The sequence below is a fragment of the Rhagoletis zephyria genome, unplaced genomic scaffold, assembly GCF_001687245.7.
Source record: "Rhagoletis zephyria isolate East Lansing unplaced genomic scaffold, Rhagoletis_zephyria_1.1 Rzeph_scaffold_04285, whole genome shotgun sequence".
NCBI lineage: Eukaryota > Metazoa > Arthropoda > Insecta > Diptera > Tephritidae > Rhagoletis > Rhagoletis zephyria.
In genome coordinates this window covers 25,454-39,738 of record NW_016161368.1, presented here as the reverse complement: position 1 = coordinate 39,738, position 14,285 = coordinate 25,454, and the positions used below count along the sequence as shown (strand labels likewise).

The 14,285-nt window shown below is 34.4% G+C and overlaps 2 protein-coding genes across 5 annotated transcripts; one reads left to right on the top strand and one right to left on the bottom strand.

The window, feature by feature from the left end:
- The first annotated feature begins 4,356 nt into the window (after window positions 1–4,356).
- LOC108370511 (uncharacterized) lies at window positions 4,357–9,104 on the top strand. 3 transcript variants are annotated; one of them, XM_017625838.1, is made up of 5 exons: window positions 4,357–4,445; window positions 4,550–4,750; window positions 4,830–4,932; window positions 4,998–5,528; window positions 8,981–9,104. In XM_017625838.1, the coding sequence occupies exons 2-4, from the start codon at window positions 4,615–4,617 to the stop codon at window positions 5,101–5,103; spliced, it is 345 nt and encodes a 114-aa protein (XP_017481327.1). In that variant the 5' UTR covers window positions 4,357–4,445; window positions 4,550–4,614; the 3' UTR covers window positions 5,104–5,528; window positions 8,981–9,104. The 3 variants fall into 3 exon arrangements, with proteins under 3 accessions (XP_017481327.1, XP_017481328.1, XP_017481329.1); XM_017625839.1 differs by having other exon boundaries at window positions 4,367–4,476; XM_017625840.1 differs by lacking the exons at window positions 4,357–4,445; window positions 8,981–9,104 and adding an exon at window positions 5,580–5,873 and having other exon boundaries at window positions 4,458–4,750.
- LOC108370510 (uncharacterized) lies at window positions 8,779–13,288 on the bottom strand. 2 transcript variants are annotated; one of them, XM_017625836.1, is made up of 5 exons: window positions 12,993–13,288; window positions 12,536–12,842; window positions 12,257–12,474; window positions 11,675–11,805; window positions 8,779–9,088 (listed from the first exon to the last, which is right to left on the bottom strand). In XM_017625836.1, the coding sequence occupies exons 3-5, from the start codon at window positions 12,370–12,372 to the stop codon at window positions 8,799–8,801; spliced, it is 537 nt and encodes a 178-aa protein (XP_017481325.1). In that variant the 5' UTR covers window positions 12,373–12,474; window positions 12,536–12,842; window positions 12,993–13,288; the 3' UTR covers window positions 8,779–8,798. The 2 variants fall into 2 exon arrangements, with proteins under 2 accessions (XP_017481325.1, XP_017481326.1); XM_017625837.1 differs by having other exon boundaries at window positions 12,536–12,820; window positions 13,189–13,288.
- Between the last annotated feature and the right edge of the window lie 997 nt (window positions 13,289–14,285).

Sequence of the window (14,285 nt, the reverse complement as noted above, 5' to 3'; positions counted from 1 at the left end):
GCACATTATCTTCTGCGTCAGAAATGATCGTAATAGATACGGATCTGAATAAGCGACTGGAACACGGCTGTTTGTCAAAAGCATACGATTTCGAACTCGCGTAAATGTACATTTGCTAAATGCGATGGCATGAACGCTCTTCGAAAACATATGTTCGAAAGTGCTAAATGCTGCATTTTAAATGCAGCAAAAAGGCTACATTAGGCTAGTTATAGCATTTTGACATAATTTTCAATGGAAAATCTGTCAAAAAGAGCTGCACTTAACATTAGACTCGACTTTATTTCATCTACGAGTATGACCCATTATTTTTAATAAATTGCTTATGGAGATCATTTTCTGCCAAAAATATTTTTTTCTCTTAAAATAAAAACCTATTGATGAGGAACGTATTAAAAGTACGCAAAACAAAATTGCGGTTAAAAAAAATACTAACATCAATATAACATAATAATAATAAAAATGTTGAAGTCAGTCAAAATCTTGCCAAAGATGTCAGGGGGCATCGGTCTCCAAAAAGTGTCAATTTGACACTTTAGCGCACAACGGTACTGCTGTACTACTGTACCTGCGCTCGCGCTAATGGCAACTCTAGAACGTTCTGAAGTTTATCGCTCATTCTCTCGCTGTTCGCAGCACAGTGGCTTTGTTTCTTTTATTTTCTAGCAGATAATTATCAGGAATGGGAAAATTTAGAGAATTACGCTCACAGAGCGCAAATAAAGAAATAGTAAAGAAACGCAAAACTAGCAGAAACTAGCAAGTAAACAGCTGATCGATGTATTTGGCTATTGAAAATATTTGGCGCGAATTTTTGTTTATCCATTTTGACAGCTGCTAGTTCCTGCTAGTAAAAATTTTACTAGCAGAAATTAGCAGGAGAGCAAAAAATAAGAGCGTAAGAATGAGAGAGAGCAGCTAGTTTCTGCTAGTTTTTTGGGTTAAGAAACGCTTTCCAGCAGAAATTAGTGATAATTATCTGTTAAGAAACAAATCTAGTATATACAGTAATAAACCTTTTTGAGTACTCCTCGGAGGTAAAATCTGATCAGGGTTGATAATGAGAAGGAGCATGAATTTTGTTGATTCAGAGTTGTATAGAAAATTACTGTGGTATGAAAGGGAGCAACAACCGTACTATGGCAGAGTGGCACAAGTCATGACTGTTTAATAGTACCCGAAACTAATTGCAAAAGTGTAAAACAATAGCAAATTTTTGTCTATTATTATAGATACTAGTACAGATTATCATTGTTCTGTTTGTTAAACTATGTTCACATATCAATATTATCTCAATCAAAGCTTGTTTTTTAATCACCCCGTTTACACAGGCAAATCTCAGATTATTAGCCGTCAAATTTGTTGTGCTTGTTGTTCTCACATCTCAAGGAAAAGTTATGTTTCTTCTCTGTGCCACCGTGATCACGTTTTTCTGCAATAATGAGCAATATAAATATATTTTAACTTAACATTTAATTAAAAATACCTTTACAAACCTCTTTTACTTGCTAGTGTACATTTTTGTTTATTTTTACATTTGGCATTTCTCCTCTTTTTCGCAAAAACAATCGATAAAACTAGGATGGACACCGAAAAGTTATCGGCTAAATCTGAGATTATTTTATAATTACAGATTAACAAGGGACGAATTTTATATGGCTATTCTCTTGTTATAATTACAGATTAGGGTGTTGAGCTTGAAAATGTGGATAATCTACTTATATGTGAACCTAGTATTATATTACACCGTACATGATAATGAACTGTTAAGTGCTGAAAACGCTTGTAACTTGTAACGCTTGTGTGCTTAATGGACTGTCTGGGCGGATGCGCTGGCAGGCATTGAGGTCTGTATAGCTATACAAACCCTGTTTTTTTTTTAAATAAAGACTTAAGTATATATTTGGAATTTAGAGTTAAATTCGCAAAATTTACGTTTTTCATAAAAAATTTAATCTTACAATGGACTTTTTTTTATTTTTAACTCACATTTAAGAAAACTCCATTCATGCTTTAATTACGATTGGAGTTTTCCAGTTTATAAAATACAAGCGCTAATTATGTACTTAACTATTCGTCGCCTGGGTAAAAGATTGTCGTAAGCGCCATTTTGAAGATTTTTAGTTCTAGATGCAGTTATATATATATATTGGTGTTATCAGTTTTTAGATATCTCCTTTAGTTTCCGAGATATTGACCACAATTTTTTCGATAATTAAGCAAAAATTTAGTTAGTGATGCAGCCATATTAAAACAATCAATATCTTAAAAACGGCGCTCTCCATTTTTGGATATCTCCTTTAGTTTCCGAGATATTGAGTAAAAAATGTCGTTAACTTGGTAGAAATTTTGATCACATTTTGTCGTATTTCATAAAAATTGGCTGCCAAATTGTGGACAAATGACCCTTACGATAAAATGTTACTAAAGAAAATCCTTGATAAACTCAAAACTTATTAACAATAAACATTCAAAATTAAATATTTTAAGAATTTTGTGAACTAGTAACATTTTCAGATACATTGGAGAGAGTCTATCTTCGCGTTTTTGAGAAATTGGCTTCCAAACTTAAATCGCGATTTCCCACAACCTGTCGAAATTAACATACGACAATCTTTTACCCAGCCGACGTGTTGATATTATTCTTCATTAAGCATGAATATCAGCATACATTACAGATGAATATTATACTTAACTTACATTTTGTTCATAAATAACACATAATTATGTATATTTTATCCTCGAAATGAAATTTTCTAATCATGAGGCGGAATTCGCCACAGTAAATGTTGCCGTGCGCGCAAAATGAAAACGCTGCACACAACCCAAAAGTACTCCTCGGGGACCAAATGGTGAAAAACTGCGAAAAGGTTTGTTACTGTATATACTGTGGTTCGCAGTATTCATCCATTTGACGTTGCTCACTGTCGAAAGTACCACGTCATTCTAAGAACATTCTGCCATTTTCTAATTGTTCGCTTCGCGTTGCCGCAGAATTCGCCACCCTATCATCGATTATAGGTATCATAACCATAAACAGCCGATTTTTCGTAGTCAACAATGTCGGTGTTGCCAGAAGCGAAATGTGTAATATCGTAAAATATTTGTGCAGAACTTCTTTCACTATCACTAAATTCTGAAAACTCAACAAATCAACAAATTAGAGGTACCAACTGGTACTTTCTTAGTAATATTAATTTCTTTTGCACTAACTATGAAATTTTGTTAAAAAATGTTATTTTATGAAAAAATACGATTTTTTTAATTTTAAATATTTTTTGATTAAAAATATAAAAAAGCATATAAACTATGTACATCAACTGAAAGATAAATTAATTGTCTTTATATTGACATCATTCGTTTTTGAAGCCATTAGGTAATTCATAAGATGCTAATGTTTCGAAAGTTAAAAAAAAATTTAATTCAACCTTTTATATCTTCTTTATATTTTTGCGCCGAATAATCTTGATACAGTTGAAATCAGCGTGAGAAGTTCTATTGACCCACATTTTTGATTTTCCATAGCTACATGGTTAATATTCCACACTTATGCCAAAGCATAAGCTGTGAACAATTTTTTTGTGGATGTCTGGCAATACGGCGGAAAACCAAAATTCAATTGGTTTCTTTGGCTATGGTTATGGCCATGATTCAACAACTACAGGTTGTAGCAATCGTACAAAAACAACATTTACCGTTGGTATGAACTCCTTGTGTCATCACCATCTTTTTTATCTATTCATATTCGTGTGTATATGTATACCCTGCATACCAGGATTTCATAGAATTCTGAAAGGTTTCACAATTTTTTTAAGAATTTTCTTTAAGAAATCGTACAGAAATTTCTTTAATAGTTCTTGTCAATCGCCTCATATGTTTTTCTTTACAGATTTCTAAAAGAATCGTAACAAATTTCCGACACTCTTAAAGATTTCGGGAGCATTTGTTTGCAGGGTATATATATACGTATATGTGTATGTGTACGCGGATATGTAAATATAGCAAAACAGACGATAATTTGACACAAGCGTGCTCATAAGAAGAAGCATAGCTTTTATCGCTAACAACCAAGAATGATAGAATACAAGATTGCGCCGATCAGAGAGGATTTTTGAGAATAACTTTTGTGTGACGTCACACTGGTGCAATTGCGAGAGAGAAATGCCAAAACGTGAGCAAGAATGGAAGAAGAAGAAAAAATTATGCAAAGGAAAACGTAAACAAGTTGCACCAGTGTGACGTCATGCAAACAACGATTCTGTCAAATTCGTTAAGAGAAAAATAGCGGTACCGAGATCGGCGCAACCTTTGTATTCTCTCAATCGTGGCTATCACCTGTAATTGATGCGCCTTGGGTTATGGCTATGGCGTGATGGTGTGGCACCATTAATCGGATACAGGGGTGGCCATAAGGTTTTTTGGAACAGCTGATTTATTTGTTTATGGTAATGCCACCACTAATTTAAGCTTACATTAGTAAGTGAAGCTGAGTTTCCAATTTTGAAGTTACTCTTTCGCTTTGTTATCGCTTTGTTTTCCTTTGGTTCAGCTGGAGAATACAGAGTAGTTTCTGAACTGTTTGGGGTTGGAAAATCAACTGTGTGTGCAATACTGATGGAATTCTGCGAAGAAGTATGGCAAGCGATGTCCACACAGTATATAAAGAAATTACCACCGACGCAAGATGTAGTCACTGAATGCGTGAATGGTTTTCATCGCCTTGGGTTTCCACAATGTCTGGGAGCAATTGGTAGGCAAATGGAAGATTTCCCCTGTTACTATTAAAATAATGTAGACATTAATTTACAAATTCATGTTTGTATTTTCAGATGGATGTCACATCGAAATAAAACCAAATTCGACTGATGCAACCGACTACCACAATTATAAGGGATGGTATTCTATTGTACTTCTTGCGCTTGTGGATTACAGGTACAAAATACATATATTTGTTACCGTTTATTTCTTTTTTTAATAACAACATATTATATGCACAGATCCCGTTTTTTATATATAAATATTGGTGCTCCGGGACGTTGCAATGACTCCCAAATATATAATTCATCCCTACTTAAGAACGTGATAACTGAAGACGAAGTATAGGCGGCCAATAAGAAGAGCATATGTGGTGTACAAATGTATCTTAGGAGATTCTTCATTTAGATTTTCCACCACTTTAATGAAACCATATGCCTTTTCTACGGCCTTGACGGAGAGACAAAAATTGTTCAACTACAAATAATCAAAATGCAGAAGAGTGGTAGAGAACGCTTTCGGTCATTTAAAAGCCCGTTTTCGTCGCATTGGAAAAGGTTTAGATAACCGAATAGGGAACGCGCCGATCATTGTTTGAGCTAGCTGTATTTTACACAATTTTTTAAACGAAGAAAATGATCATATCAATCAAATTCGGTTGGAAAATTTGCAAGAGTTTGACCGAAATCGGGAAAACCCTTCGCGAAATGTTGTACTTGGCGATAACGAAACCTCAGCTGAAACCATAAGACAATCGCTGTGTTCTTATTTTGGTAAGTAAAAGCATTGGGAAATTAATTTATAATTGTTTTTTTTGTTTACAGACGTAAATAAATCTTCGAACCTGTGGCATTTGAACATCACTACTAAAGTAAAATTTTCCGACGAATCTGAATATGAAGTGAAAAGCAAGTAGTGTTTGCGATAAAGAATTTTTTTTAGTTCTTAATGTCATCAACATTTTCCAACCGGATTAGGGGTTTAAGAGCTATATGTACATTTTTTTAACCCTCGTCCGGGCGCATATTCTTACAACGCTAAACGGGCGCAGAGGTACAATTGTACCTTCATACAGTTTTTATTCGAATTTTTGCCAAGGATTAAATTTTTATATAAACAACTGGTGATATTTAAAAAATACATGTTATTTTGAACATGTTTATATATATTTTTTTGTAACCTCCATAATTTGTTTTAATTTAAAAATTAAAACACTAATTGAATTGCATGCATCTTTGGGAAGATGACAGAAGTAACAAAGAGAATCTGGAATATATGTGGCTTGTTGATTCACTCCCTGCCATGTCTTACAATCGTTTTAAGATGCTGTTCTGTTTTATCACATTTGACAAAAAAAAAAAAAATACATTAGCTGGACGTAGGCAAAAAAAAGATAAAGCAGCACTAATACGCGACGTCCGGACAATGCTGCACAGTTGTTTAGAGAAAGCATATAAGCCGTATGAATACCTGACTGTCAACGAACAGTTGTTTCCATTTCGGGGCACACTAAATTTACCCAATACGTTCCTTTAAAACAGCTTTATACCGGAATGCCATCAGTTGGATGCAGACAAGTGAACGTTGGAGAACAAATAGTTTTGGACCTAGTTGCTTTATATAAAGGCTTTGATAGAAATGACCCAACTGACGATTTCTTCATCTCCTTGCAGCTAGCCGAAAGAGCTCATAGGGAATGGCATTAGCTAACATGGTGAAAAAATAAAATAAAAGGTTTGTGCCCAGCTTCCCGTCAAAAACAGGCCTATAAATTAAAAAAATTTCAGCTACAGTAGAGATGCTACAATACGTTCACATGTGCCAAAGAAGAAAAAAGAAGTCCTACTTGCTTGAACCATGCACATGACGGAAGAGGCTGATGACTCTCAAACAGACAAACCACTTATTATAACTTATTACAATAAAATCAAAGGCGGAGTCGATGTAATGTATAGAATGCTTGAAGAGTGAACCGTCGAACATTGCACTGTCCCTTGAAATTTTTTATAATATGATTGACGTCACTACTTTAGCATCCTACATAACCTTCACAGATCATAATCCTCGCCGAAAGTTTCGGAAAGATCTCTCCGTCAGTTGAATCTCGAAGTGCAAATCCAATGATGAAGAAAAGCCATTTCCTTTGAAGTAGAAATGGTGTGGCATCATCAACATCTGCCTTTCAATTACCTCGTGGTAGCCGCGGAAGTTGCTACATCTATCTGAAAAAAAAAAATGAAAACAACGCAAAACTTGAAAGTTTTGCATTTCCTGTGCATATCCCACTTGTTAAAGAGAAGTATGAATAATTTTTTAAATTAAAATAAATTACTTTGACTGCACTTTTGGCACATCTTAAGAACTAAAAAAATTCATTATCGCAAACACTACTTGCTTTTCACTTCATATTCAGATTCGTCGGGAAATTTTAGTTTAGCAGTGATGGTCAAATTCCACAGGTCGGATTTTTTGTAGACTACACTGCGTTGCATAATTATAAGACCGCCACATATTAACAAGTTTTGACTACTTAGTTTTATATTATTTACTTTCAATTATTTTCCTATAAAATCATAGTTCATTCTATAACAAACACGATACAAATTCACACTTTCAACTTTGTGAAAAAATTATAAAAATTTTGCAAATTTTCATAAACTTTTTATATTAAATATTCTTTTTTAAAGAGTTTTCGGAAAAAATTTGCGCATGCAGTTTTATAGCCCATTCAATTCCAGTACAAAAAAGTGCAAGTTTGAAGTAGCTACAAAATATCGTTGATTTTTGACCATTTTTTCTGTTGACGGTGTTCATTTTCTTNTATTATTTACTTTCAATTATTTTCCTATAAAATCATAGTTCATTCTATAACAAACACGATACAAATTCACACTTTCAACTTTGTGAAAAAATTATAAAAATTTTGCAAATTTTCATAAACTTTTTATATTAAATATTCTTTTTTAAAGAGTTTTCGGAAAAAATTTGCGCATGCAGTTTTATAGCCCATTCAATTCCAGTACAAAAAAGTGCAAGTTTGAAGTAGCTACAAAATATCGTTGATTTTTGACCATTTTTTCTGTTGACGGTGTTCATTTTCTTCCATATAAAAAATTTTTCGAAAATAATTTGTATGGAAGAAGATGAGTGACACCTTTAATAAAAAGATTGCCAAAAATCAACGATATTTTGTAGCTACTGCAAACTTGAACTTTTTTGTACTGGAATTGAATGGGCTATAAAACTGTATGCGCAAATTTTTTCCGAAAACTCTTAAAAAAAAATATTTATGAAAATTTGTTAAATTTTTATAATTTTTTCACAAAGTTGAAAGTGTGAATTTGTATCGTGTTTGTTATAGAATGAACTATGATTTTATAGGAAAATAATTGAAATTAAATAATATAAAACTAAATTGTCAAAACTTGCAACGCAGTGTGGTGTTATTATTTAAATACATGATTAATTTTTATTTAAAAAAGATATCAGAGCTCGTTTTATTTCCTCGTTGTCTTTCGCAGTTCTTTCCTGTACCTCTGCTTTCTTTTTATAACTTTCATGAGCATGAAATGGTATTATAACTTTGGTCCGATGTTTGTAAGTACCAGAATAAAAAGAGATAGACCCATTAAAATGTATACTTATATGATCAGAACGTCGAGCTGAGTCGATTTAGCCATGTCCGTCTGTCCGTCTGTTTGTATGCAATCTAGTCTCTCAGTTTTCGAGATATCCGTATAAAATTTGGTAGGTGGGTGTATTTTTATAATGTGTTAATCATTTGTCGGAACCGGAAGAATCGGACCACTATAACATATAGCTCCCATACAACTGATTGTTCAGATACCAGTTTTTGCGATATATCTTCTTTGTGTAGGAAACTAAACCCAATAAATTATGTTACCGGTTTACATACCGATCACATAGCAGTGAAAATCACTTAGATTGGTGCTAATATAAGGTATATCTTCTATACCTCTGATTGTTCAGATGCGATTTTTTATATAGGTATATAACTCCTCTATCGATGTATGCAGATGTATTCAAAAGCAGTAAGCTATGAAGCCTTCGGCATAGTCGAAGACAGCGCTGCTCTTGTTTTCTATCTCTATTAACTCCTTTTCATTTTCTTCGCTTCTCTTTAAATGCTCGGCAATGTCCGACGATAAATTGTCAAATTTTTCCAATAATTTTTCTTGGAAATTATATTTTTTGGTTTTTCCAGCCGACGCTGACGTTGAAGGTACCGGTGAGGGCAGTGGCGACGAGGGTGATGGCAACGGTGTTCCTGGGGACGGTAGAGGTGCAGTGGATGACGATGCTTTTGATGCCTCTGTTTGAAAGAAACATTTTTGTGGACATTAAAAATTTAATACAATGAAACGTTTTTTAATTGTAAATGAACAGATGTTTGCTTACTGTATATCGTTACCTTAATTCACAAAGGCCAAAACTAACGAACTTTTTATTTTAGAGGAGCAAAAAACCTTATAAAAAGTATACCAAAAATAGGTAGGACCTTTTAAAAAGTAGCATGTAGCTCTGTTGTTTTTAACAGGGACGTGAACCGAGTTTGAACCGAACCGGTTTTGAACCGAACCGGTTTTGAACCGATGACCGCTTTTTTCTATTAATTAACTGAACCGAAATTTTCCACAAATGTTTGATCCGAACCGAAAACCGAACCACTTTCTATAAAGGTTTAAAGGTTCGTTTCAACCAATTTTCAATAGATAAATGTGTCCACTTTTTTCTNCCGGTTTTGAACCGAACCGGTTTTGAACCGATGACCGCTTTTTTCTATTAATTAACTGAACCGAAATTTTCCACAAATGTTTGATCCGAACCGAAAACCGAACCACTTTCTATAAAGGTTTAAAGGTTCGTTTCAACCAATTTTCAATAGATAAATGTGTCCACTTTTTTCTTTTTGTTAAGCATGGTAATACCTACCATGTTTGTTTACCATGTGACAATCTCAAATGTAAAGGCAACCCATCTCATTTGACAGACACTTGACCTTTAACCTTGCGCGTTGTTGCACCTGACACTTAAGGCTGATTCACATACAACTCATGAACGAAAGACACAAGATCACGTAAGAACAAGAGAGTGAAAAAAGTCGATTTTTTTAGCGGGTTCTACGCCATCTTGTTTCACTTGAAAACAAGCGAAAATAAACAAAGCAAAGAAAACAACGAAAACCAAAGTTAGCCAAAATTATTGTCAGCCACTTTAAGCGCACAATTTAGGTAAAATGATGCAATAAAATGCTTGGAAATGTGTTGTCATGTTGAATTAATTCTTCTTTACTTAAATAAAAGTGTAAAATAGTGGTGCTTGTGATGTAAACAAACGCTCAGCTGACGAACCCGCTTTCGCAAACTTTTTTCTTAAAACCAGTTACAAATACAACGTCGCGTTCTTACGTGATCTTGTATTTTTGGTTCATGCATACAACTTTCTTCGCTTTGCTTGATAGTTCTTTGCTTTGACATATAAGATCGATATAGGCATATGCATGAGAATGCTCACATATAAAACATTTGAAGCAAAGCAAAGCAAAACGAAGCAAAATCTTGGGCAACTCTCAACTTTTGCCCGCTTTGGCAATCAGCTTTCTACATTTATCTTTTCTTGTGCGCTTGCATTTGCATTTAATGACAAAAATAGGGTAAATAGGAATTTTTATTGCTATTATTAATGCATATTATTATATTGCTATCTATTTTACAGATAAAAAATATGGAGGAAAAGGAGAACGCAAAAGCTGTCAAAGCGTTTATTGTAGCATACCTTCTGCGTTTCGCGCTTTGTTGTCAAAGTTTGAACTGTCAAGCAAAGCGAGGAAAGTTGTATGTGAATGGCCCTTCAAACTTGCGCGTTATTTTTTTTTTCGAACCGTTGAACCGAACCGAAACCCCGGTTCAAAGACCAAACAAACCGCTTTGATGAACCAATCCAAAAGTGCAAAAACGGTTCGAACCACTGAACCGAAACGACCAAATTTTTTATCCGGTTCACGTCCCTGGTTTTTAATGCTAACACTTGAAAATTTTTATTGAAGGTGTATTTTAATATATCCTACCAAAATGAGTGAAAAACCCAGTTTGGAAAAGCCTTTGTAAATTAAGGTAACGATACGATAAAGAAACGTGTTAAAAAGGTTAATGAATTGGAAATTTTACGAGAGTGCCCTATAAAGCTGCGGGCAATAAAAATTGTAATCACGTTCTTAGGAATTTTTTTTAAGTTTTTTTTGTGTTTTGTGTTCTATTAAATTTAAGAACAATAAAGTGCAAGTTTTAAGTAGCTAAAAATTACCGCTGATTTTTTAGATTTTTTTCCGCTGAAGGTGTTGCGGGTTTCTTCCCTATAAAAATAAATTAGGGCTCTTCAGGATTTTGTGCATATGCTCTTGGACTTGCATAGTCGTTACATTTGTAAATACACAACAATAAAATGCACGCGGTCGCCATGGCAGCAAGCAAAAAAATTGCAAATGCAATTCCAATTGCAAATCCAAGACCATTTTCACAACATCCTGAACAGCCGTATTGTGTTTATTCGTTATATGGAAGCAAATGCAACAAAAAAATTCTAAAAAATCAGCGGTAATTTTTAGTCGCTTAAAACTTCCACATTATCAGACCAAAATTGAATGGGCCAGAAGCATAAATGTGCAAATTTACCAATTGTTGAGTTATTGAGTTGACTGGATTAATCTTTGGATGTTCTACGTTATCCAAAAGCCAAGAATACCATGCATACACGGATAGCGCATATTTCACAATGTTAATTACATGACCTTGATTTCCCAAAATTTTCATTTTTGCATATTCACGTTTCTGGCATACAGGAGACGATATGTACTCGTATGTATATGCAAGTGATTCCAAATAAACGAGAACATACGTACCATCAATGCTTTCAAGCGTGAGCTCCGTGTGGACATTTGCCTTGAACCCTTCAATTATTTGGTGCACCCTCTCATAGTGCACCCATGTAGAAGGCGACCCACCTGAAGGACCAATATCTGCCTTTTCCTTTCTACAAGTTTAATTGAAATATTAAGATTCTACATATAGCATTTTAGGGGAATGTTTAGTTATTTGCACACTGTTTTTGGGTTAGTCGGCGGAGGGAGAGGGGGCGTGACTCTTGATATCCAAACCAGTAGAAAGAGCACAGTTCAAACTTTGTAAAAAGTCATACTTGACTACTCGAAGCCTTGCATAGACTCCTGGGGAACCACTAGAAAACGGTCTAAATTCGGTAAACAGTTTTTTGTGCAAACACTTTACCGTGTTGGCGGCCTTCGAATTTATTAATAAATTGGGCACCGAAAATTACAAAATTAGGTTTCAAATAAAGCATAGACCCTTGACTACAAGTGTGTGTAAAAAGTTTTTGGATAGGGTCACCTATTTGGACACAATAGCCCGAAATCATTGGGCAAATAACTAAACTTTACCCGCATTTTATTCTTGTATAAACATACCTGTAGCGCTGCGAAAAATTTTGCAATTTTACTTGCACATCTCTCGCACTGTGGGTATACCCAAGCTCTGCGAGATCTGCTGCCATCTCTGCTTGGACGTGCGCATTCTTACGCATCCCACGGAGCTCCCCCACTCGTTCTTCCCAGTCTTGCCAATTCCGCCCCCTCACTCCATCCCATCCTCTCCCTCTTGAGTTTTGGTTCTATAATGAATTAAACTAAACAAAAGTGCATTATTTAGAATATCTTTTTATGAAAAATTTGTTAAAATTTACTCACCATCAATTTTGGCGGCCATTGCTTGTTTACTTTTTTAATAATAATATTTTAATGTCATATGCCATATGTCATTAGATTTTTTGACAATTCGTTTCAATGACATTTCGTTTTCTCATCAAACATACCCTTTGCTCTTCTCATTAAACATACTTCACAGGGTTGCATAGAGAATTTGACACAAATTAATTGCCAATTATGTATTAATTGGCAAGTAATAAATTGAAACTTTGTATAAATTGCCGAAAAGGTTCTTAACTGCCAATTAGGTCCCTGTTTGAACATTGTCTAAGGGCCGGTTGCTCAAAGCCTGGTTGACACTAATCCCCGGTTAAACATCGTTATCGACGTTACCGACACCATGTTATTTGCATGGAGCCGAAAACGTCGATAACGATGTTAATCGGTAATTAGTGTCAATCAGGCTTTGAGCAACCGGCCCTAAGGGTGGAGCGATTACAATTAGGATTTAGCACAATATTTCTTAGGTCGCAACGCGGGTATCTCCGAGGTAATAATAATATAGTCACTTGACACGAATAAAGACGCTCGAGTGTTTTGACGGCGATAAAGGATGCATGAAAAAAATTTGTGAAAAAGGCCCGTAAACATGGATTCAACATCATTCCAGAAAAAACTCTTGGGAATTCGTATACTCGCAAACATAGTTGAACGCAAAAATAAGTCTTCTTCGTTTTTCTTCGCCGTCAAAGAGGTTAACACGTCTTTCTTTGCCCTCGCCTATGTTAAGGGCCGGTTACTNTTCGAAGAAGAAGTTTTACATATTTGAATTTATTTGTTTATAATAAGCGAGTTATTTGAAGTTCTGTTGATTTTCAAATGAATTCAATGTTTACAAATTTAGTTGATAAAGAGGTATACGGTACTTACTGCATGTAGGATATACCACATATATTTATTATAGTATAGTAAGTAATGAAATTTCATTTTGTGAATTCATGTTTTAGTTTTGTGATGCGCCTGTAACTTGAACGTCCTTTTACGTGGTGTTTTAATCCACGCCATATCATATTATAGCAACTGATCTGTGATTACATACTGAGATCTGTCTTTTGGTGGATCCTATATTTAATGAATATTTACATATATAATTCTAGACTTAAAAAAATTTACTCAAATTAAAACGAAATAAGACTGAAGGGTTTGATACTAGAGTTTTTATTTACATAAAAATGTTTAATAACATGCCAAAATAATTTTATTGTATTCCTTCAGAAATTTTATTTATCAACGTTTTATTCATATAAAATAATTTGCAAGTAGCCGGTCTTGGACGCGTTTTGCTGTTGAAGACGGCGCGTCTTGATATACATTACTGTAATGCGATCAAACATACATGTTGCAACCCTAAAAACACCTTATATGAATTCGCCTAAGGTAATAGATTATATCTAAGAATTTACGATATTGATGCAACCCTGTTGTATCGGCGAAAGCAGCTAACTTTAAGTCTTTTAGTGAAAATAAAATTAGCAGCATTATTGCGCGTTACTTCAACCCGAAATGTTGAGCTTCATTTAAAGTTATATTTTTGGGCAATTGCAACAGAGCCGGTGGAGCACCATAAATATAAATTTTAAACCCAAAATTCAATACAAAAACTTGAATTGTTTTAACCATTCCCGAAAATTTGTTTGCGTTTGTTCACTTAATTAGGAAGCAAAACAAACAGAGTTGATCACAAATTGATCCAGATTTCTATCAGCATCACATCGACGTTGAATTTGCTTAA